General features: G+C 38.0%; 1 protein-coding gene across 1 annotated transcript in view; it reads left to right on the forward strand.

Annotated features, from left to right (window-relative positions):
• Positions 1-26,471, forward strand: part of SPAG1 (sperm associated antigen 1) — a 99,625-nt gene that overhangs the window by 25,282 nt on the left and 47,872 nt on the right. Inside the window, exons 8-10 of the mRNA XM_067017202.1 lie at positions 3,734-3,864; positions 7,126-7,232; positions 17,367-17,526. Coding sequence (XP_066873303.1) covers positions 3,734-3,864; positions 7,126-7,232; positions 17,367-17,526 — 398 coding nt within the window. The remainder of the gene's footprint in view (positions 1-3,733; positions 3,865-7,125; positions 7,233-17,366; positions 17,527-26,471) is intronic.

Below are 26,471 nucleotides of genomic sequence, written 5' to 3' on the forward strand. Positions count from 1 at the left end.
GTTGATTGTGGAGCTTTAATCCGCTGCTTCTGAGGCTGCTGGGAGAGACCTCCCCCTCTCCTCTTTGTTCGCGCAGCTCCCGGGGTTCAGTTTTGGACTTGGCCCCGCCTCTGCGTGTAGGTCGTCCGAGGGTGTCTGCCCTTCTCTCAGACAGGACGGGGTTAAAGGACCAGTTGATTCAGGGGTTCCGGCTCACTCAGGCTGGGGGGAGGGAGTGGCACGGGTGCGGGGCAAGTCCGTGGTGGCAGAGGCCGACATGACGCTGCACAGGCCCAAGGCGCGCTGCGCATTTTCCCGGGGAAGCTGTCCCTGAATCCCGGGACCCCGGCAGTGGCGGGCTGCACAGGCTCCTGGGAGGGCCAGTGTGGAGAGTGACCTGTGCTCACACACGGGCCACTTGGTGGCGTCAGCAGCAAATTTAGCATCCCACACCTGTCTCTACTGTCCGTGCCAACAGCTGCAGCTCGCGCCCGTTTCTGGAGCTCCTTTACGCGGTGCTCTTAATCCCCTCTCCTCGCGCCTGAGGAAGCAAAGAGGCAAGAAAAAGTCTCTTTTCTCTTCGGCAGCTCCGCGCCCGTTTCTGGGGCTCCTTTAAGCGGCGTGCTTAATCCCCTCTCCTCGCGCCCAGGAAGCAAAGAGGGAAGAAAAGGTCTCTTGCCTCTTTGGCAGCTCCAGACTTCAACCGGACTCCCTCCCGGCCAGCCGTGATGCATTACACCTTCAGGCTGTTTTCACTCTGCCAACTCCAGACCTTTCCCTGGGATCCGACTGAAGCCTGAGCCTCAGCTCCCGGCCCCCGCCCGCTCCCGCGGGGAAGCAGACGAGCCTCTGGGGCTGGTGAGTGCTGGTAGGCACCGCTCCTCTGTGCGAATCTCTCCGCTTTGCCCTCCGCACCCTGTGGCTGTGCTCTCCTCCGCAGCTCAGGAGCTTCCCCCTCCGCCACCCGCAGTCTCCGCCCGCGAAGGGGCTCCTAGTGTGTGGGAGTCTTTCCTCCTTCACGGCTCCCTCCCACTGGTGTAGGTCCCGTCCCTATTCTTTGTCTCTGTTTATTCTTTTTTCTTTTGCCCTACCCAGGTATGTGGAGGAGTTTCTTGCCTTTTGGGAGGTCTGAGGTCTTCTGCCAGCGTTCGGTGGGTGTTCTGTAGGAGAAGTTCCACGTGTAGATGTATTTCTGATGCCTCTGTGAGGAGGAAGGAGATCTCTGCGTCTTACTCTTCCGCCATCTTTAAGCCGTCTCCCCATCCCCACTTTTGACAGAGGTTCTAACTTTACTGTTTGTTTTACAGAGAAAATGGAAGCTGTCTGAATGGAACGTGACAGAAAGTTCATATAGCATAGAGGTTAAGTACTCAGGTTTTGTAGTCAGACTGCCTGGATCCTAGCACTTATGGAGCTACCTCCCACCACAGGGCCTTTGCATATGCTGGGTCCTCCATCTAGAATACTCTCCCCTCTTCTTATGATTTAGTTAATTTTGACTTATTCTTCAGATCTCAGCCCATGTCTCACTTCTTTGGGGAAGTCTGCCTTTACTTTTCAGACTAGGTTAAACCTCCACCCTACTCAGTTTAAACCCCCCACACACAATTTACATACCCATTTAGTAATCTTAACTGTACTTTGTTGGAGGTACAATTCAAGTGTCTGTGATTTGTCACTAACTGGACTGTAAGCTCTGTAAGAGCAAAGCCCAGTTGTCATTTTTTAAATATCATTGTATCCCTAATACCCAGCAGAGTACCTGGTTCATAGTAGATGTTCATTGTATGCTTGCATGAAATTATGAAGCTCTTACAGTCTATGAAAAATAAACTAATTTCCTAAAATGTTGTTAGAGACAAACTGTGCTTATACAACCACTAATGCTATCTTAGAGCTAAACTGTACAATCTTGCTTCCACCTTTGGAAATAAATTTTTTTTTTAATGTTGGTGCCTGTAAAGAAGTTTGCTCAACTGTTTAAGTGAACATACAAAGTAAAGAGGATATTGAGGTATCATTCATTCAGTATGGCCTCCCCTGTTCAGGCAGGTGGATGTCAGCTCTGGTATTGTTATTTGTCTTTTTGTAGATTTCCACCAGGGGAGGATCTCTTGCCTATTACAGGGAACAGACTTTTTCTTGTCTTCCTCTTTGAAGAAATCATAGAGGTGCAGAATTAAAGCAGCATATTGCAATGGTTAAGGGAACTCAAATTGCCACTTTTCTGACCTTGGGTAGATTCTTCACCTCTCTTACCTCAGTCTTCTCAATGCGATGAGACTATAACTGTGCCTACCTCAGAGCAGCTGTGAGGATTAAATAAAACAACATGCTGAAAGGCAGGGTAACATGTTGGTAAAGAGAAAAGGTACTGGAGTAGACAGTTGGGATTTAAATCCTGACTCTACCATTTCCAAGCTTGTGGCCTTGGGCATGTTACTTAACCTTTCCGTTACATCTGTTTTCTTATCTGTAAAATCGTAAGAGCAGTAATGCCTCCTCTGTGGATTATAATGAGGATTAAATGAGTTGACTGTTTAGTGCCTGGCATGTGGGAAGTACTCAATGTCAGGTACTCGTGTTATTTATTCTTACATGTATTTTCCATGTTTGGTCTCTACCCAACTGTGTAATTTCTTTATATTCATCTTTAATGATCTTAGTAAATTGATACTTTTTGTGACTTCCCCATTTTTTTTTCTGGATTTAGAAAATTTAGTGCACCGATACCCTTATGTGTCCTATATCTAGAAATACATTATTTTACAGCATTCCAAATCAGTTTTTTAAGCAACAGCCAGGTAGGTTTAAAATTCTTCTTTTCATTAATTATTTTGCATTCATACCCTTAATGTAGCAAAATTTACTCTCTTGAGATCTGTATTCCTCAATTACTACTACTCTCTTCTGTTTCCTTCAACTAAATTCCTTTGATAAAATTATGATCATTTCCTTAGATTTGTTTACTTTTAGATTACAGATTAATTTGTATCTGTTAACACATTAACATCTTAATAAAGGATATTAGTTGTGGTTGATTGCTCCTTTTTTTTGTACTAGAAACTTGTCCCTAAAGAGTAAAAAAAAAAATGTATTTGACATTTGATGTTAACTAAACTGGGTTTTTAAGAGATCTGTGGGTATTTAAGTGATCATGTCACTTCTAAAGCCAGAGTCAACTTTAAATCTCTTAACTGGATATTTAAGCATCTGTCCAAACATTGATTTAATATGTTTATAGAATTGTGTGTTATTATTGATGATGCAAGCCATATTCGTTTGCTAGAGTTGCCATACAAACTGTCACAGACTGAGTGGCTTAAACAACAGAAATGTATTTTCTCACAGCTCTGGAGGTTAGAAGTCTGAGATCAAGGTGTCTGTAGGGTTGTTTTCTTCTGATTCCTCTCTCCTTGGCTTTTAGATGGCCATCTTCTCTCTGTGTCTTCAAGTGAGCTTTCCTCTGTGCATGTCTGTGTCCTAATCTCATCTTCTTATAATGACACCAGTCATATTGGATTAGGGAACACCCTCATGACCTCACTTTAACTTAATTATCTCTTTAAAGACTATCTCCAAGTATAGTTACATTCTGAGGTGCTGGGGGTTAGGACTTCAACATACGAATTTGCGGGGACACAATTGCACCCATAACACGAGCAGTGATTGTTTTACTTACAACTTTAGATGAGTTTCTCTATCGTATGTTTTCCTATCATCTGCTTGTTGCCATTAAGTGTGTCTTTTACAGGAGCATATCAGTGCTTCCCACGGTAGCAGCCTATAACAATCGTGCTCAAGCGGAACTCAAATTACAGAACTGGAACAGTGCTTTTCAGGATTGTGAAAAGGTCTTGGAGTTAGAACCTGGGAACTTAAAGGGTAAAAGTGTTCATAGAATACCTTTAAATTTGCAACAGGATCTGTTAAAGACCATTTGTAGACACTTATATTTACACTAAAAATATTTCAAATAAACTCAAATTTCTATATGTGAATCATTACCTTCCTCAAGTTACTTTTTTTTTTTTTTGATGTTGGGGGTAGGAGTTTAATAATTTATTTTTGCTGTGTTTGGTCTTTGTTTCCGTGCAAGGGCCTTCTCTAGTTGTGGCAAGTGGGGCCACTCTTCATCGTGGTGCGCAGTCCTCTCACTATCGCGGCCTCTCTTGTTGCGGAGCACAGGCTCCAGACGCGCAGGCTCAGTAGTTGTGGCTCACGGGCCTAGTTGCTCCGCGGCATGTGGGATCCTCCCAGACCAGGGCTCGAACCCATGTCCCCTGCATTAGCAGGCAGATTCTCAACCACTGCGCCACCAGGGAAGCCCTCAAGTTACTTTTAATTTCAAGTTTAACTCGGAATTTAAGTTCCTAATTATTTGCATTGAAATAGCTAATAATCCCAGATGACTGATTGAATAAAGTGTACATGTGTTTTAAAAGAAATATCTCACACTTGCATTTGAATTGTGGTTTGTGTTTTCTATTCTTTTGATTTTTTTTATTGTGGTAAAATTGACATAACATAAAATTTACCATCTTAATCATTTTTAAATGAATAGTTCAGTGGTATTAAGTACATTCATATTTTTGTGCAGTCATCACTACCATCCATCTCCAGAACTTTTTAAATCTGAAAGTGCACCCATTAAACAGCAACTCTGTATTCTCTCCACCCACCCCATCCTCTGGCAACCACCAGTCTACTTTCTGTCTCTTATGATTTTATTATTTTAGGTATGTCATATGAATGGAATCATACAGTATTTATCTTTTTGTGACTGGTTTATTGAACTGTATCTTTTTATTCAAAAATAAATTTAAGTATAATTTAATATAGATTTAAAAATATTTATTAATATAATACAATAAGTCCACACCAGAGCTCTAGAACTTTCTACCAGCTGCTTTGTGGGCTTTTCCACCTAGATGTCCTTAGACATTTTAAATTAAATGTGTCTAAAACTGACTGCTTCTTTCCACCAACACCTGTCCTCTGTTCTGATTTCCTGTCTCAGTGACTGCACCACCTTGCTGTGGTCCAAGACTGAAGTATGCAAGTCAGACTCCACTCTCCTTTTCTGTTATCAGGGAGTCATTCCAAAAGGAAGTGACAAATTATAACAGACTCATTTTATTTCTTTAAACACTTACAGATTCAGATAAATATAACACTAATTTTTTTTCACATGCCTACAAACATGGGTGGGCAGAAACCATGGTTGTGCTGAGGGTGTATCCCGGTGCATCAGACCAACTGTCATCATAATGGATTGCTCTCCTTTCCCCAGTAGAGTTCTCCTGTGCCTGTATGTTGTCTCTATCACAGAGTACTGGTGGGCTCCCAGCTTTAGGCAGGTGCCTGGTAAAGGTTTTACGATCTCCTGATGGGCCCACATCATCACTGTGCCAGGCCCTGTGCCATGTAGTACATGTATTAACTCCATTAATCTTCACAACAGCTCAGTAAATGTGCAGGTACTGTTATTAGCACACTCATTTTACAAAAGCACACTTTTGAGGCATAGAGAGATTGAACAACTCACCTAAGATCACACTGCTAGTAAGTGACAGAGCCAGGACTCAACACTGGATGAGACATCAGGAGCCCACATTCAACCACTGTGCTACTCTTCCGCCAGTAAAATGGCCTTCTCTTTTCATTCTTCCTTGACTGAATAATTCCTTAAGCACCAGAATCTTCACTATTTAAAAAAAAATTTGACAAAGCCACTATGGCCATCACTATGGCCATAAAGCATTGAAGAGTCTTAGGTTTTCTTAAGTGGATAAATATCTTCCTCTTCAAAACTTTATTTTTTACTCAAAAAATAATTGCTCTGAATGCAATGTGGTATTTGATTACATCCTGGAACAGAAAAAGGACATTAGTGGAGAAATTGGTGAAATCCAAAGAAAGCCTGTAGTTTAGTTAACAGTATTGTACCGATGTTATTTTCTTAGTTTTGGCAAAAATACCATAGTTATATAAGATGTTAGCATTAGGGAAAGCTGGGTGAAGGTATATGAGAACTATCTGTATTAGCTTTGCAACTTTCTGTAAATCTAAAGTATTTTCCAAAGTAAAAAGTTTTTTAAAATGGTAATTGTTATATCATGAATATTTCTTTATGGACAATCCCTTCTGAAATCTGAGTAGTAATAGTAAAAGCTAAACTTGTACTTATGCTACAATTTTGATTACACTTATGATAAAATGATCTATCCTCTAGATTTCTGTGGCTCATTCTAGGACTAAAATCAAACTAGTGAAATTTTTTAAATAGCGTATTGGGACTTCCCTGGCAGTCCAGTGGTTAAGACTTTGCCTTCCAATGCAGGGGGTGTGGGTTCAATGCCTGGTTGGGAAGCTAAGATCCTACATGCCTGTGGCCAAAAAACCAAAACATAAAATAGAAGCAATATTGTAACAAATTCAATAAAGACTTTTAAAATGGTCCACATTAAAAAAAAAATCTAAAAAAAATAGTGTATTAAAATAAATCAGATATAAATGTCTCACTTTTCAGAATTACCAAGACTGATTCTTTTCAAAATCATGTCTAACTACACAAAATTCTCTCATTATATAATTAATAACAATCAGACTAGGAAGCCATTCATTTCAGTATTATAAAATGATCAAATTAGATATTGTAACCTACCAAAAAAAAAAAAACCCTGATACAAATTGCTAAAGTATTGAATTTCTGAACCTAGCTGACTTAATCACCAGGATTCCTTCAGTTCCCTGTGCTATAGAGATTTCACTAACAACCCATATTCTGGGTCAGGTGCTGGTCAGTAATGTACTAAATTTAAAGGAAGGGTTTTCTAAGTTTTCATAAAGTGGAAATAATACTAGTGATGATTATAAGGAGGAACATGTTACTGTTTAGTGAAGACCTTCCCAGTATTGTAGCACAGCATGGTGCCTCTGAGGGGTGAGGTACCAAGTCTCTCAGCCCTTGGAGGAGCTGGTAGGGACTGGCGTGGCCAGAGGGCCAGGTCGTTGGAAGTTGGTGTCGTTTGCACAACTGCATTCTAAACTGTTCTATGCTACATATATTCTTACATTTGAAAAGTGTGTTGTAATCATAATGCCATATGTTAAAGTATGTCTTTTATTTTGGTATATTTTCAGCTCTTCTGCGCCGTGCCACTACGTATAAACATCAAAACAAGCTCCAGGAAGCTATAAAAGATTTGAATAAAGTACTGGCTGTTGAACCTGATAATGACATGGCCAAAGTAAGTACAGAAAGTGATACCTCACCTAATTCTGTAGTTTGCTATTTCTGTATTTATGTTAAAATGATAACAGTCTTGCTGGAAAAATGATGTTGAGGATTAGGACACAGCTTTAAGAAGTAGGTATGAGGAGCTTCAAGATGGCGGAAGAGTAAGATGTGGAGATCACCTTCCTCCCCACAAATACATCAGAAATACATCTACGTGTGGAACAACTCCTACAGAACACCTACTGAACGCTGGCAGAAGAACCCAGACCTCCCAAAAGGCAAGAAACTCGGCATGTACCTGGGTAGGGCAAAAGAGAAAAGAAAAAGCAGAGACAAAAGAATAGGGACAGAACCTGCAACAGTGGGAGGGAGCTGTGAAGGAAGAAAGGTTTCTACACACTAGGAAGCCCCTTCGCAGGCAGAGACTGCGGGTGACGGAGCGGGGAATCTTTGGGGCCATGGAGGAGAGCGCAACAACAGGGGTACGGAGGGCAGAGCGGAGAGGTATTCACACAGAGGATCAGTGCTGACCAGCACTCACCAGCCTGAGAGGCTTGTCTGCTCACCAGCCGGGGCAGGTGGGGGCTGGGAGCTGAGGCTCCAGCTTCGGAGGTCAGATCCTAGGGAGAGGACTGGGGTTGGCTTGTGTGAACACAGCCTGAAGGGGGCCAGTGCGCCACAGCTAGCTGGGAGTCCGGGGGGAAAACTCTGGAACTACCAAAGAGGCAAGAGACTTCTTCTTGCCTCGTTGTTTCGTGGTGTGCAAGGAAAGGGGATTCAGAGCACTGCCGAAACAAGATCCAGAGATGGGTGTGAGCTGCGTCTATCAGCGCAGATTGCAAAGACAAGCATGAGACGCTAAGGCTGCTACTGCAGCCACCAAGAAGCCTGTGTGCAAGCACAGGTCATTATCCACACCTCGCCTCCCGGGAACCTGTGCAGCCCACCACTGCCAGGGTCCCATGATCCAGGGACAGCTTCCCTGGGAGAACACACGGTTCGCCTCAGGCTGTTGCAACATCATGCTGGCCTCTGCCACTGTGGGCTCGCCCCACATTCCATACCCGGGCCGCCCCCGGCCTTAGTGAGCCAGAGCCCCCTAATCAGATGCTCCTTTAACCCCGACCTGTCTGAGCAGGAACAGATGCCCTCAGGCGATCTACACGCAGAGGCAGGGCAAAATCGAAAGCTGAACCCCAGGAGCTGTGCGGACAAAGAAGAGAAAGGGAAATCTCACCCAGCAGCCTCAGGAGCAGTGGATTAAATCTCCACAATCAACTTGATGTACCTGCATCTCTGGAATAACTAAATAGACAAGGCATCATCCCAAATTGAGGGGGTGGACTTTGGAAGCAACGATATATATATATATACACATATATATATATATATATATGTATATGTGTATATATATATATATTTCTTTTCCTTTTTCTCTTTTTGTGAGTGTGTATGTGTATGCTTCAGTGATTTTGTCTGTATAGCTTTGCTTTTACCATTTTCCGAGGGTTCTCTCTGTCCGTTTTTTGTTTTCTTTTTAGTATAGTTTTTAGCGCCTCTTCTCATTGGTGGAATTATTTTTTGGTTTGTTGCTCTCTTTCTTTTTTTTTATTACTACTTTTTAAATTTTGTTTTTATTTTTAAAAATTATTTTTTATTTTAATAAACTTTATTTTTTTCTTTCCGTTTTTCTTTTTTTCTCCCTTTTATTCTGAGCCATGTGGATGACAGGATCTTGGTGATCCGACTGGGAGTCAGGCCTGTGCCTCTGAGGTGGGAGAGCTGAGTTCAGGAAATTGGTCCACCACAGACCTCCCAGCTCCATGTAATATCAAACAGTGAAAATCTCCCTGAGATCTCCATCTCAGTGCCAAGACCCAGCTCCACTCAACAACCAGCAAGCAACAGTGCTGTATACCCTGTGCCAAACAACTAGCAAGGCAGGAACACAACCCCACCCATTAGCAGAAAGGCTGCCTAAAATCATAATAAGATCACAGACACTCCAAAACACATCACCAGACGCAGACCTGCCGACCAGAAAGATAAGATCCACCCTCATCCACCAGAAGACAGGCACAAGTCCCCTCCACTTGGAAGCCTACACAACCCACTGAGCCAACCATAGCCACTGGGGGTAGACACCATGGGAAATATGAACCTACAGCCTGCAAAATGGAGACCCCAAACACAGTAAGTTAAGCAAAATGAGAAGACAGAAAAACACACAGCAGATGAAGGAGCAAGGTAAAAACCCACCAGACCAAACGAATGAAGAAATAGGCAGTCTACCTGAAAAACAATTCAGAATAGTGGTAGTAAAGGTGATGCAAAATCTTGGAAATAGAATGGAGAAAATACAAGAAACGTTTAACAAGGACCTAGAAGAACTAAAGAGCAAACAAACAATGATGAACAACACAATGAATGAAATTAAAAATTCTCTAGAAGGAATCAATAGCAGAATAACTGAGGCAGAAGAACATATAAGTGACCTGGAAGAAAAAAGAGTGGAAATAACTACTGCAGAGCAGAATAAAGAAAAAAGAATGGAAAGAATTGTGGACAGTGTCAGAGACCTCTGGAACAACATTAAACGCACCAACACTTGAATTATACGGGTCCCAGAAGAAGAAGAGAAAAAGAAAGGGTCTGAGAAAATATTTGAAGGGATTATAGTTGAAAACTTCTCTAACATGGGAGAGGAAATAGTCAATTAACTCCAGGAAGCGCAGAGTTTCCCATACAGGATAAATTCAAGGAGAAACACACCAAGACACATATTAATCAAACTATCAAAAATTAAAAACAAAGAAAAAATATTAAAAGCAGCAAAGGAAGAACAACAAATAACATACAAGGGAATCCCCATAAGGTTAACAGCTGATCTTTCAGCAGAAACTCTGCAAGCCAGAAGGGAGTGGCAGGACATATTTAAAGTGATGAAAGGGAAGAACCTACACTCAAGATTACTCTACCCAGCAAGGATGTCATTTAGATTTGATGGAGAAATTAAAACCTTTACAGACAAGCAAAACCTAAGAGAATACAGCACCACCAAACCAGCTATACAACAAATGCTCAAGAAACTTCTCTAGGCAGGAAACACAGGAGAAGGAAAAGACGTACAATAACAAACAACAAAAATTTAGAAAATGGTAATAGCAACATACATATCAATAATTACCTTAAATGTAAATGGATTAAATGCTCCCACCAAAAGACACAGACTGGCTGAATGCATACAAAAACAAGACCTTTACATATGCTGTCTACAAGAGACCCACTTCAGACCTAGGGACACATACATACTGAAAGGGGATGGAAAAAGATATTCCATGCTAGTGGAAATCAAAAGAAAGCTGGAGAAGCAATTCTTGTATCAGACAAAATAGACTTTAAAATAAAGACTATTACCAGAGATGAAGGACAGTACATAATGATCAAGGGCTCAATCCAAGGAGAAGAAATAACAACTGTAAATATTTATGCACCCAACTTAGGAGCACCTCAATACATAAGGCAAATGCTAACAGCCATAAAAGGGGAAATCGACAGTAACACAATCATAGTAGGGGACTTTAACACCCCACTTTCACCAATGGACAGATCATGCAAAATGAAACAAGGAAACACAAGCTTTAAATGATACGTTAAACAAGAGGGACTTAATTGATATTTATAGGACATTCCATCCAAAAACAACAGAATACACTTTCTTCTCAAGTGCTCATGGAACATTCTCCCAGATCATATCTTGGGTCACAAATCAAGCCTTGGTAAATTTAAGAAAATTGAAATCATATCAAGTAACTTTTCCGACCACAACGCTATGAGACTAGATATCAATTACAGGAAAATATCTGTAAAAAATAGAAACACATGGAGGCTAAACAATACACTAGTTAATAACCAAGATATCACTGGAGAGATCAAAGTGGAAATCAAAAAATACCTAGAAACAAATGACAATGAAAACAAAACGACACTAAACCTGTGGGATGCAGCAAAGTCAGTACTAAGAGGGAAGTTTATAGCAATACAGTACTACTTAAGAAACAAGAAACATCTCAAATAAACAACCTAACTTTACACATAAAGCGATTAGAGAAAAGAGAACCAAAAACCCCCAAAGGTAGCAGAAGGAAAGAAATCATAAAGATTAGATCAGAAATAAATGAAAAAGAAATGAAGGAAACAATACCAAAGATCAATAAAACTTAAAGCTGGTTCTTTGAGAAGATAAAGTAAATTGATAAACCATTAGCCAGACTCATCAAGAAAAAAAGGGAGAAGACCCAAATCAATAGAATTAGAAATGAAAAAGGAGAAGTAACAACTGACACTGCAGAAATACAAAGGATCATGAGAGATTACTACAGGGAAATATATGCCAATAAACTGGACAACCTGGAAGAAATGGACAAATTCATAGAAAAGCTCAACCTTCTGAGACTGAAACAGGAAGAAATAGAAAATATAAACAGACCAATCACAAGGACTGAAATTGAAACTGTGATTAAAAATCTTCCAACAAACAAAAGCCCAGGACCACATGGCTTCACAGGAAAATTCTATCAAACATTTATAGAAGAGCTAACACCTATCCTTCTCAAACTCTTCCAAAATATAGCAGAGGGAGGAACACTCCCAAACTCATTCTATGAGGCCACCATCACCCTGATACCAAAACCAGACAAAGATGTCACAAAGAAAGAAAACTACAGGCCAATATCACTGATGAACATAGATTCAAAAATCCTCAACAAAATACTAGCAAACCGAATCCAACAGCACATTAAAAGGATCATACACCACAATCAAGTGGGGCTCTCACAGGAATGCAAGGATTCTTCTATATACGCAAATCAATCAATGTGATACACCACATTAACAAATTGAAAGAGAAAAACCATAGGATCATCTCAACAGATTCAGAAAAAGCTTTTGACAAAATTCAACACCCATTTATGATAAAAACTCTCCAGAAAGTAGGCATAGGGGGAACTTATCTCAACATAATAAAGGCCATACATGACAAACCCACAGCCAACGTCATCCTCAATGGTGAAAACCTGAACCATTTCCACTAAGATCCAGAACAAGACAAGGTTGCCAACCCTCACCACTATTATTCTGCATAATTTTGTAAGTTTTAGCCACAGCAATCAGAGAAGAAAAAGAAATAAAAGGAATCCATATCGGAAAAGAAGTAAAGCTGTCATTGTTTGCAGATGACATGATACTATACATAGAGAATCCTAAAGATGCTACCAGAAAACTACTAGAGCTAATTGATGAATTTGGTAAAGTAGCAGGATATAAAATTAATGCACAGAAATCTCTAATGATGAAAAATTTGAAAGTGAAATTATGGAAACACTCCCACTTACCACTGCAACAAAAAGAATAACACACCTAGGAATAAACCTACGTAAGGAGACAAAAGACCTCTATGCAGAAAACTATAAGACACTGAATAAAGAAATTAAAGATGATACAAGTAGATGGAGAGATATACCATGTTCTTGGATTGGAACAATCAACATTGTGAAAATGATTATACTACCCAAAGCAATCTACGGATTCAATGCAATCCCTATCACACTACCACTGGCATTTTTCAGAGAACCGGAACAAAAAATTGCACAATTTGTATGGAAACACAAAAGATCCCGTATAGCCAAAGCAATATTGAGAAAGAAAAACGGAGCTGGAGGAATCAGGCTCCCTGACTTCAGACTATACTACAACACTACAGTAATCAAGTCAGTATGGTACTGGCACAAAAACAGAAATATAGATCTATGGAACAGGATAGAAAGCCCAGAGATAAACCCAAGCACATATGGTCACCTTATTTTTGATAAAGTAGGCAAGAATATACAGAGGAGAAATGACAGCCTCTTCAATAAGTGGTGCTGGGAAAACTGGACAGCTACATGTAAAAGAATGAAATTAGAACACTCCCTAACGCCACAAAAATAAACTCAAAATGGATTAAAAACCTAAATGTAAGTCCAGACACTATAAAACTCGTAGAGGAAAACATAGGCACAACACTGTATGACATAAATCACAGCAAGATCCTTTTTGACCCACCTCCTAGAGAAATGGAAATAAAAACAATAATAAACAAATGGGACCTAATGAAACTTAAAAGCTTTTGCACAGGAAGGAAAACATAAACAGGACGAAAAGACAACCCTCAGAATGGGATGAAATATTTGCAAATGAAGCAACTGACAAAGGATTAATCTCCAAAATTTACAAGCAGCTCATGCAGCTCAATATCAAAAAAACACAACCCAATCCAAAAATGGGCAGAAGTCCCAAATAGACATTTCTCCAAAGAAGACATACAGATGTCCAAGAAACACGTGAGAAGCTGCCCAACATCAGTAATTATTAGGGAAATGCAAATTAAAACTTACAGTGAGGTGTCACCTCACACCAGTTAGAATGGGCATCATCAGAAGATCTACAAAGAACAAATGCTGGAGAGGGTGTGGAGAAAAGGGAAACCTCTTGCACTGTTGGTGGGAACGTAAACTGATACAGCCACTATGGAGAACAGTATGGAGGTTCCTTAAAAAACTAAAAATAGAACTACCATACGACCCAGCAATCCCAGTACTGGGCATATACCCTGAGAAAACCATAATTCAAAAAACAGTCACGTACCACAATGTTCATTGCAGCTCTGTTTACAAGAGCTAGGACATGGAAGCAACCTAAGTGTCCATCGACACATGAATGGATAAAGAAGATGTGGCACGTATATACAATGGAATATTACTCATCCATAAAAAGAAACGAAATTGAATTATTTGTAGTGAGGTGGATGAACATAGAGTCTGTCATACAGAGTGAAGTAAGAAAGAGAAAAACAAATACCATATGCTAACTCATATATATGGAATCTAAAAAAAAAAAAAAAAGTCATGAAGAACCTAGGGGCAGGACGGGAATAATGACGCAGACCTACTAGAGAATGGACTTGAGGACACGGGGAGGGGGAAGGGGAAGCTGGGACAAAGTGAGAGAGTAGCATGGACATATATACACTACCAAATGTAAATCCGATAGCTCGTGGGAAGCAGGTGCATAGCACAGGGAGATCAGCTCAGTGCTTTGTGACCACCTAGAGAGGTGGGATAGGGAGGGTGGGAGGGTGTCGCAAGAGGGAAGACATATGGTGATATATGTATACGTATAGCTGATTCACTTTGTTATAAAGCAGAAACTAACATACCATTGTAAAGCAATTATACTCCAATAAGGATGTTAAAAAAAAAAAAAAGGTACATCTCAGACATTCCCAGTGTTAACATCTATTTGAAGTGGAAGAAAGCAGGCTCTTAAATTGTCCAAAATCATAAACCTACTCCTGAAGGACAAATAATTTTCTCTTTCCTGAAGTTTTGTAGGCAGTTCTTTTCTTTGAGCCAAGTTCAATTTATTATGCAAATGGTGTAGAACTTTCCTAGGCAGGATTAAGCATGAACCTGATGGCCATAAAAGAGTGTTTATTTCTTAATTTTCGTGGTAAGCATAGCATCCCTGACAGTAAACTGACTCAGATATGCACTTAGGGGATCTGTATTCAAGCCTAAAGAGTAGAGGTAGGTGTCAAGAGCTGTGAAGGGCCTGAGAGTTTACCCTACATGAAAATTAGCAAGGTGGCCTAGAGAATGTACAAGACTCCTGGGTCAGGCACAAAAGACTTTGCTACTCATGGCACGGCAAGCTGATGAGCTTCAAGCTCATGTCCATTACCCTGGCCCCCAAGTTCCCTGCAGATGGCAGAATGCCCAGATAGGTGCTTCTCACTTGGTGGGTTTGTGTCACAGCTGAGGAATCCCAAATTTAGAAAATTCAACACCCATATTTTATAATGGGATACAAGCAAATCTGCCAAACCTCTGTGCCAGAGGGAAACATTATTTTGCTGGAAAGCAAACAAACCTTCTGTCCTCTGAAGGGAAATATTCTGTTTCCCAGGACTGTTCTCAGTACAAACATCCTTAAAAAGATAATCTAGGTCCCTTTCACCAAGTGCAGACAGAGCAGGAAGACAGCTGTCTGTGAACCAGAAGGCAGACCCTCACCAGAAACCAAATCTTCTAGCACCTTAAACTTGGACTTCCCAGCCTTCAGAACTGAGAACTAAATTCCTGTTGATATATCAAAGAAATAAAGAAGTCTAGAACAAAGGTGGTTTAGTTCCTCTGCTTACAATACACTCAGAAATATGGGAAACCCATGGAGAACTGTCTTCCACCAATAAGTTGTCACTGTTTCCACATACCTTTGAGGTTATCTAACTCTTTGAGAGGCAGCTGATGACCCTACTGTATCAGCTGCATTAATCAAGTCAGCATTTCAGTGGATTAGGTTTAGGGTGCAGCTTAGGAACACATCTTGACCCCATAGTATTTCCTTTTTATAATGGTATGTTCATTAAAAAGTTAGGATTATAATATTCTAAAAGAAAAAAAATTGAAACAAGGAAAACTACCTTTAATTTTACTATCCAACATAAATTCATGTTTACATATTAACTTTAGGCCTTAACCAAATGCCTTTTTACCTTAACCATATGAAAAGATAAACTCAAAGTGGATCATATACCTTAATATAAAACTTGAAGTATGAAAGTTCTAGAAGAAAACATAAGAGAAAATCTTTGTGACCTTGGATGAGACAAATATTCCTTAGGTATGACACAGAGGCATAATCCATAAAAAGTTGATGATTGGGCTTCATCAAAAATTTTTATTTATTCTATCAGAAGAATAAAAAGACAAGCCATAGACTGGGGGAAAATATTTGCAAATCATGTAACCAACAAAGGGCTTGTATCCTGAATATATACAGAACTCTAAAAACTCAATAATAAGAAAACAGGTTGATGAAAAATAAGCAAGATATTTGATCAGACACATCACCAAAAGTTATGTGAATGGAAAATAAGCACATGAAAAGATGCTCAATGGCATCAGTCACTAGAGAAACATAAAACCACCAGAGATACCACTATAAACCTGTTAGCTAAAATGAAAATGGTTGACCATACCAAGTGTTGGTGGATATGTGGGAGAACTGAAACTTTGGGGAATATAAAATCCCACTGCTTTGGAATACAGGTAAAATGTTAAAAAAAACAATCATATGCCTACTACATGACCCAGTCATTCCACTCCAAGTATTCACCAAGAAAAATACAAGCATATGTCCAAAGATTTAAGCATGAATGTTTATAATGGCTTCATTTGTAATTGCCAAAAACTGAAAACAGCCTAAAATGTCCATCAATAGGTGAATGGATAAACAAATCGCTTTATAAGCATATAATAGAATACTACTGAACAATAAAAGGGAATGAACTAATAGGTTCATAAGACGACATGGATAAATTTCAAAATAATTATGCTAAATGTGAAAGAAGCCAGACAAAAAGAGAACATGTATTATGATTCTACTTATATAAAAAAACTAGAAAATGCAAACTAATCTATTGTAACAGAAAGAACAGTGGTTGCAGGGATGAGCAAAAGGGAAGCATAACAAAAAGGAAGAAACATTTTGTGAATGATGGATATGTTTATTGTTTTGTCAAAATCTATTAAAACTTGTGCTCTTTAAGTATGTGCAGTTTATGTCAGTTATACCTCAGTAAGGTGTTAAACATGAGGAAGGAAGCAAAATGGTTTGATATATTTTTTAAAATTTCTAGTTGGCATAAAATATTAAAGAACTTTCAACATGACTCTTAAAAAACATGTATAGTATAGTTTAATTTGTATAAAACTGGACATCTCTGTGTGTGTTTATGCATACAAATACATCTAGGAAGATGATCATCAGAATGTCAATAGTTTATCTGAGTGTCAGGATTTCAGATGATTTTTTTCTTCCTTCTTTTATACTTGTTATGCTTTAAGTTTTTTACAGGGACATGTATAGTTTTAATCAGACAAAGCAGTGAAGTTGTTTGGAAGGAAAAATAAAGACCACCATAAGAAGCTTTATCTTAGTTATCTTTATTCACTTTTTAATATCTTCATATTCTTACCTGCAAGAATGGTTATATTTTTTACTAAAGGAAAAATTTTTCTTTAATGTGGCAATTATGTTTCAGAAAACCTTGTTAGAGGTTGAAAGAGATCTGAAAAATTCTGAACCTGCATCTGAGACTCAAACCAAAGGGAAAAGGATGGTTATTCAGGAAGTAGAAAACTCAGAAGACGAAAATGAAAAGGACAGTGGAAGAAAACATGAAGATGGCATTGGAGATAAGAGTAAGACATCTTTTCTCTTTGGTTTATGCAAAAAAAACCCTATCTTATTATATGATGAGCTGGCTCAAATTTTCTATTTGTACAGAAATTCTTAGTCTACCAAATTTTTCTAGCCTTTCCCTTGTAAGTCCACAAGCAGGTTTTTCCTTCATCTTTTTCTTAATACAGCTCATTTCTTTTTCTTTTCTTGTCTAATTGCGGCATAATTGACATAACATTATGTTAGTTTCAGGTGTACAACATAATGATTCAATATTTGTATATATTGTAAAATTATCACCATGATAAGTCTAGTTAAAATCTTTTTCTTAATACAATTTCCCAAACCCATTTTTCTTCATAATCTGACATCTTTTCTAGTGCTCAATTTAATTCCTGATTATCACCTTTAAACACAAATGGCTGCCTCTGTGACACCAACCATTTGCAAGTTAACCTTATGTCCATCTCTTCGATGATTGTTTTATATATAGCTACTTGGTTGCAAACAAATATGTTGGCTTCAAAGGGGTTGTTTGCCTAAAAATGAATGCACTGTTGGAATGCCCTGTAGCTATGTGTGCCTCTCAAAGAAATTTTTAAAAAATATGCAATTTCACTTTTGATGTAATTTTTTAAAAAAAGAATCTAGACTATATAAAGCTTAATCTTCATAATATAAGACAATGAAAATTACATCAACTTTAAGGGGAAAAAAATCTGCCTTTTCATTTGACCAGGGGGGGAAAGTTTTTCTTTTTTCTTGAGAGCCCCTGAGCAACTGAGGGGGAAATGTCAGCTTTGAAAATCATTCACAGGTAAAAATCAACTTTAAGTAATTTGACAGAATATTTTAATTTAGAGAAATATAAAATGTTCAAGTCATTCAACTTTAAAGAAAGAACAAGGAGTATAAGTTTTTATTTTTTCGTGGCAAAATATATAGTGTAAAATATATACATCAGCTTAAAATATGATCAGTTAAGCTAGGATAAAGACAAAAGCACAGAAAAGAAGGGGGAGAGAGATGAGGAGGCAGAGTAGAGCACCCAAGAAAGATGGAAAAGAAAGTGAGAGCATCAAAGGGATAAAAAGGAGAATTTAAGGTAAGCAGCTTTTCAAGGATTGAGGCTCACCTTTCTTTTCTTAAATTTATTTATTTATTTATTTTTGGCTGTGTTGGGTCTTTGTTGCTGCATGCAGGCTTTCTTTAGTTGCAGCGAGTGGGGGCTTCTCTTCATTGTGGTGTGTGGGCTTCTCTTGTTTCCAAGCACAGGCTCTAGGCATGCGGGCTTCAGTTGTTGTGGCACACAGGTTCAGTAATTGTGGCTCACAGGCTCCAGAGTGCAGGCTCTGTAGTTGCAGTGCACAGGTTTAGCTGCTCCACAGCATGTGGGACCTTCCCGGACCAGGGATTGAATCTGTGTCCCCTGCATTGGCAGGCAGATTCTTAACCACTGCGCCACTCAGGGAAGTCCCAATTGAGGCTCACCTTTAAGCAAGTTCTGGGAGCAAATGTTTTTCTTATGTTTATATTTAGCTTAAGATAATTAGCCAAGCATCTTACAATTAAAGGAAATCATTTAAAATCTTATCTGGAACAAGATACAATATAAATTATATCAACTGCCACTATTTTAAAATTATTTTTTAATTTACATATAGTAAAAATGGACTTTTTGGTATACAGTTCTAACACGTGTATAATTTCATGTAACAACCACCACCGTCAGGATCCAGAACAATTTTATCACGAATTGTTGGCTAAAAGGAAGCAAAAAAGAACACCTCCTTTTTGCTTTCCTTTTAGCCAAACCCTTCCCTCACCCCAAGCCTTGTTAGCCGTTGATCTATTCTCTGTTCCTGTAGTTTCACCTTTTTCAGAATGTCATATAAATGGAATCAGAGAGTATATAACCTTTTGAGACTAGCTTCCTTCACCTAGCATAATGTCACTGAGATTCATTCATGTAGTTGCATGTATCTTTGATTTATTCTTTTTTATTACTGAGTAATACACCATTATATGGATATACTGCAGCTTGTTTATGCTTTCATTTGTTCAAGGACATTTGGTTTTATTCCAGTATTTGGTATTTATGAATAGAGCTGCTATTAATATTCATGCACAGGTTTTTGGGTGAATGTACGTTTTCATTTCTCTGGGGTAAATACCAAGAGTGGGACTGCTGGGTCATATGGCAAGTGTATGGTTAACTTTATAAAAAAAATCTCCAGACTGTTTTTCCAGAATGGTGGTACCATTTTTCATTCCCATTAGCAACACATGAGAGTTCTAGCTGTTCACATTCTTGCCAGCATTTGGTATTTTGTTTAAAAAAATTTTTTAGGCATTTTATTAGGTGTATAGTGGTTTCTCACTGTGGTTTTAATTTGCATTTTACTAATGGCTAGTGACGTTGAACATTTTTTCATGTGCTTATTTGCCATGTCTGTATCACTTTTGGTAAAGTATCTGTTGAAATTATTCCACCAGTTTTTAAAGTTGGGTTGTTGCTTTCTTACTGTTGAATTTTGAGAGTTTTTTATATTTTTGATACAAGTCCTTTGTTAGATATGAGATCTGCAAATATTTTTTCCCTATTTGTAGCTTGTTTCTTCTCATTCTTTTATCAGTATCTTTCACAGAAAAAACGGGTATTAGTTTGGTTAGAGTCCAGTTTATCAAAATTTTTTAATGGACTGGTGATTTGGTGTCATATCTTAATGTTTTGACTAAGCTAAAATCGTGAGGATTTTCTCTTATATTTTCCTTTAAAGGTTTCATAGTTTTATGTTTTACACTTATTTAACATTCTGAGTTAATTTTTTTACTGAGATATAATTGACAAGTAACATTCTATTAGTTTCAGGTGTACAACATGATTCAATAGTTGTATGTATTGTGAAGTAATTGCCACAATAAGTCTAGTTAACAACCATCACCATACATAGTTATAAAAATTTTTTTCTTGTGATGAGAACTTTTAAGATCTCTTTTAGCAACTTTCAAATATATAATAGAGTATTATTAACTCTAGTCACTATGCTATACATTACATCCCCATGACTTACTTATTTTATAACTGGAAGTTTGTGCCTTTTGACTCCCTTCACCCATTGCACACGTGTGCACATGTACACACACACACACACAGAAACACACACACACACACACAGATACACCTCTGGCAACTATCAATCTGTTCTCTATGAGCTCGCTTTGGTTTTTCTTTTTAGATTCCACATATAAATGAGATCATGTGGTGTTTATCTTTCTCTGACTTATTTCACTTAGCCATACTGAGTTAATTTTTCTATGAAGTGTGAGGATTAGATTGAGTTTCACTTTTTTGTATATGGATGTCCAATTGTTCCAAAACCATTTGATGCAAACTATCCTTACTCCTCTGAACTGCCTTTGCACCTTTGTAAAAAACAGTCAATTGGCCATATTTGTGTAGCCAATAGACTCTAACTCTGGGTTCAGTTCTTTTCCACTGACCTATGTGTCTGTCCCTTTGTCAATACCACACTGTCTCGAGTGCTGTAGTTTTATAGTAAGTCTTAAAATCAGGTAGTGTGATTCCTTCAGCTTTATTTTTCTTTTTCAAAATAGTTTGGCTATTCTAGTTCGTTTGCCTTTCACATAGTTTTAAAATCAGGTTTTTTTCAATGATATTTTATTTTTCACAGGCTACATTCCTCCAATTTCTCTTAATATTCAGGTATATTCCTTTATTACATAAAATCACTTAACAGTCACATACATTTGATGACTATTTTACCAAAATCCTGTTTGTTATATTACTAAAATTTATATTTCTACTCACTGCAGAACACAAGGAATTTCCCACTTATATCACTGTAGTATATAGTAGGGTATAATTGGACAGCAAATATGAGGTAGTTAAATCAGTTCTTTTATACCTAAAAAAAGTCATGCTGGGAATTTGATTGGAACTGCATTGAATTTATAGATCAATTTAGGGAAAAAATGACATTGTAAATATATGGATTTTTCCAATCCATGAACATGGTATATCTCTCCACTTAGTTAGGTCTTCTTTGATTTATTTCATTAGTGTTTTATAAGTTTTCAGCACACAGATACTGCACATACTTTGACAAATTTATACTTAAGTATTTAAATTTTTGGAGCTATTGTAAAGAATATTTTTTTAATTTCAGAAAATTGAAAATTGGATTGTTCATTGCTAGAATATAAAAATATCATTTATTTTAAAAAATATGTTGACCTTGTATCTTGCAGTCTTGCTAACTCACTGATAAGTTCCAGGATTCTTTTTTTAGACTCCTTGGAATTTTTTTCATAGACAATTACATGGTCTGCAGATAAGAACAGTTTTATTTTTAAAATTTCCAATCTATACCTCTTTTCTTTCTTTTTCTTACTTTATTGAACTGGCTAAGGGCTATGGTATTGAATAAACACAGTGAGAGTGAACATCCATGAGCTTTGTTCTTAATCTTAGAGGGCAAGCATTCAGTCTTCCATTATTTCATTATTTCATTATTATTTCATTATTAAGTTTTCTGTTAACTGCGTGTTTTTGAGAGATGGGCTTCATCAAATTAAGGAAACGACTTTCTATTTCTACATGACTGTGACTTTTTATCTCAAATTGATGTGAACTTTTCAAATACTTTTTCTGCAGAAATTGATTTGATCATGTGGTTTTTCTTCTGTAATCTGTTAGTATATTGGATTATGTTGATTGATTTTCAAAAGTTGAGCTAGCCTTGAATTCATGGGATAAACCCCATCGATCATCATGTATTATTCTTTTCATATATTACTGGATTTTGTCTGTTATTATCTTGTTGAGCATTTTTGTGTTCATGAGAGAAATTGGACTATAGTTTTTCTCTTTTTTTGTACTGTAATGTGTGATTTTGGTATCAGGATAATGGCAATGTCAAAAAAGTTGGGAGCTGGAATGTGCTTCTACCACTTCTATTTTCTGGAAGAGACTATGTAGAATTGATATTACTTCTTTAAAAATTTGGTAGAATTTGCCAGTGAAATCATCTGGGCCTGGAGGTTCTTTTGTGAAAGATTTAAAATTACAAATTTAATTTCTATAATAGACATACAACTGTTTAGGTTATCTTTTTTTCTTGGGTGAATCCTGAGTTTAGTAGTTTCAAGAAATTGGTCCATTTCATCCAAGTTGTTGAATTTATAAGCACAGTTCATAGTACTCCCTTATTACAGCTTTAATGTCTGATTGATCTGTAGTGATATCCTCTCTTCCTGAGAGTGGCGATTTGTGTTTTCTGTCTTTTTTGTTTGTCAGTCTGGCTCGAGGTTTATCAATGTTATTGATTTTTTCAAATGTTTCATTGATTTTTCTCTGCTTTTTAAAAAAATATATCTTTATTGGAGTATAATTGCTTTACAATGCTATGTTAGTTTCTGCTTTACAACACAGTGAATAAGCTATACATATACATGTATCCCTGTATCTCTTCCCTCGTGTCTCCCTCCCACCCTCCCTATCCCACCCCTATAGGTGGTCACAAAGCACTGAATTGATCTCCCTGTGCTATGCGGCTGCTTCCCACTAACTATTGATTTTATATTTGGTAGTGTATATATGTCAATGCCACTCTCTCACTTTGTCCCAGCTTACCCTTCCCCCACCCCATGTCCTCAAATCCATTCTCTAGTAGGGCTGTATCTTTGTTCCTGTCCTGTCACTAGGTTCTTCATAACCTTTTTTTTTTTTTAGATTCCATATATATGTGTTAGCATACGGTATTTTTTTTCTCTTTCTCACTTACTTCACTCTGTATGACAGACTCTAGGTCCATCCACCTCACTACAAATGACTCAATTTTGTTTCTTTTTATGACTGAGTAATATTCCATTGTATATATATGCCACACCTTCTTTATCCATTCATCTGTCGACGGACACTTAGGTTGCTTCCATGTCCTGGCTATTGGAAATAGAGCTGCAATGAACATTGTGGTACATGACTCCTTTTGAATTATGGTTTTCTCAGGGTATATGCCCAGTAGTGGGATTGCTGGGTCATATGGTAGTTCTATTTTTAGTTTTTTAAGGAACCTCCATACTGTTCTCCATAGTGGCATATCAATTTACATTCCCACCAACAGTGCAAAGGGGTTCCCTTTTCTCCACACCCTCTCCAGCATTTATTGTTTATAGATTTTTTGATGATGGCCATTCTGAGTGGTGTGAGGTGATACCTCATGGTAGTTTTGATTTGCATTTCTCTGATGATTAGTGATGTTGAGCATTCTTTCATGTATTTGTTGGCAACCTGTATATCTTCTTTGGAAAAATGTCTATTTAGGTCCTGCCCATTTTTGGATTGGGTTGTTTGGGGTTTTTTTGGTTTTTGTGGGGTTTCTTTTTTGTGGTATGTGGGCCCTTCAGTGTTGTGGCCTCTCCTGTTGCAGAGCACAGGCTCTGGACGCGCAGGCTCAGGGGCCATGGCTCACGGGCCTAGCCACTCCATGGCATGTGGGATCTTCCCGGACTGAGGCACGAACCCCGTGTCCCCTGCATTGGCAGGCGGACTCTCAACCACTGCGCCACCAAGGAAGCCCTGGGTTGTTTGTTTTTTTTGATATTCAGCTGCATGAGCTGCATGTAAATTTTAGAGTTTAATCCTTTGTCATTTGCTTCATTAGCAAATATTTTCTCCCATTCTGAGGGTTGTCTTTTCGTCTTGTTTATGGTTTCCTTTGCTGTGCAAAAGCTTTTAAGTTTCATTAGGTCCCATTTGTTTATTTTTGTTTTTACTTCCATTTTTCTAGGAGGTGGGTCAAAAAGGATCTTGCTGTGATTTATGTCAGAGTGTTCTGCCTATGTTTTCCTCTAAGAGTTTTATAGTGTCTCCCTTACATTTAGGTCTTTAAACCATTTTGAGTTTATTTTTGTGTATGGTGTTAGGGAGTGTTCTAATTTCATTTGTTTTTACATGTAGCTGTCCAGTTTTCCCAGCACCACTTATTGAAGAGGCTGTCTTTTCTCCATTGTATATTCTTGCCTCCTTTATGAAAGATAAGGTCACCATATGTGCATGGGTTTATCTCTGGGCCCTCTATCCTGTTCCATTGATCTATATTTCTGTTTTTGTGCCAGTACCATACTCTCTTGATTACTGTAGTGTTGTAGTATAGTCTGAAGTCAGGGAGCCCGATTCCTCCAGCTCCGTTTTTCTTTCTCAAAATTGCTTTGGCTATTCGGGGTCTTTTGTGTTTCCATACAAATTGTGCAATTTTTTGTTCAGGTTCTGTGAAAAATGCCAGTGGTAGTGTGATAGGGATTGCATTGAATCCGTAGATTACTTTGGTAGTATATTCATTTTCACAGTGTTGATTCTTCCAATCCAAGAACATGGTATATGTCTCCACCTATTTGTATCATCTTTAATTTCTTTCATCAGTGTCTTATAGTTTTCTGCACACAGGTCTTTTGTCTCCTTAAGTAGGTTTATTCCTAGGTATTTTATTCTTTTGTTGCCATGGTAAATGGGAGTGTTTCCTTAGTTTCTCTTTTAGATTTTTCATCATTAGTGTATAGGAACACAAGAGATTTCTGTGCATTAATTTTATATCCTGCTACTTTACCAAATTCATCGATTAGCTCTAGCAATATTCTGGTAGCATTTTTAGGATTCTCTATGTATAGTATCATGTTTTCTGCAAACAGTGACAGCTTTACTTCTTCTTTTCCGATATGAATTCCTTTTATTTCTTTTTCTTCTCTGATTGCTGTGGCTAAAACTTACAAAACTATGTAGAATAATAGTGGTGAGGGTTGGCAACCTTGTCTTGTTCTGGATCTTAGTGGAAATGGTTCAGGTTTTCACCATTGAGGATGACGTTGGCTGTGGGTTTGTCATGTATGGCCTTTATTATGTTGAGATAAGTTCCCCCTATGCCTACTTTCTGGAGAGTTTTTATCATAAATGGGTGTTGAATTTTGTCAAAAGCTTTTTCTGAATCTGTTGAGATGATCCTATGGTTTTTCTCCTTCAATTTGTTAATGTGGTGTATCACATTGATTGATTTGCGTATATAGAAGAATCCTTGCATTCCTATGAGAGCCCCACTTGATCATGGTGTATGATCCTTTTAATGTGCTGTTGGATTCTGTCTGATAGTATTTTGTTGAAGATTTTTGCATCTATGTTCATCAGTGATATTGGCCTGTAGTTTTCTTTCTTTGTGACATCTTTGTCTGGTTTTGGTATCAGGGTGATGGTGGCCTTATAGAATGAGTTTGGAAGTGTTCCTCCCTCTGCTATATTTTGGAAGAGTTTGAGAAGGATAGGTGTTAGCTCTTCTCTAAATGTTTGATAGAATTCTCCTGTGAAGCCATGTGGTCCTGGGCTTTTGTTTGTTGGAAGATTTTTAATCACAGTTTCAATTTCAGTCCTTGTGATTGGTCTGTTTATATTTTCTATTTCTGCCTGGTTCAGTCTCAGAGGTTGAGCTTTTCTATGAATTTGTCCATTTCTTCCAGGTTGTCCAGTTTATTGGCATATATTTCCCTGTAGTAATCTCTCATGATCCTTTGTATTTCTGCAGTGTCAGTTGTTACTTCTCCTTTTTCTTTTCTAATTCTATTGATTTGACTCTTCTCCCTTTTTTTCTCGATGAGTCTGGCTAATGGTTTATCAATTTTGTTTATCTTCTCAAAGAACCAGCTTTAAGTTTTATTGATCTTTGGTATTGTTTCCTTCATTTCTTTTTCATTTATTTCTGATCTGATCTTTATGATTTCTTTCCTTCTGCTAACTTTGGGTTTTTTTTGTTCTTCTTTCTCTAATCGCTTTATGTGTAAAGTTAGGTTGTTTATTTGAGATGTTTCTTGTTTCTTAAGTAGTACTGTATTGCTATAAACTTCCCTCTTAGTACTGACTTTGCTGCATCCCATAGGTTTAGTGTCGTTTTGTTTTCAT

The sequence above is a fragment of the Kogia breviceps genome, chromosome 17, assembly GCF_026419965.1.
Source record: "Kogia breviceps isolate mKogBre1 chromosome 17, mKogBre1 haplotype 1, whole genome shotgun sequence".
Taxonomy (NCBI): Eukaryota; Metazoa; Chordata; class Mammalia; order Artiodactyla; family Physeteridae; genus Kogia; species Kogia breviceps.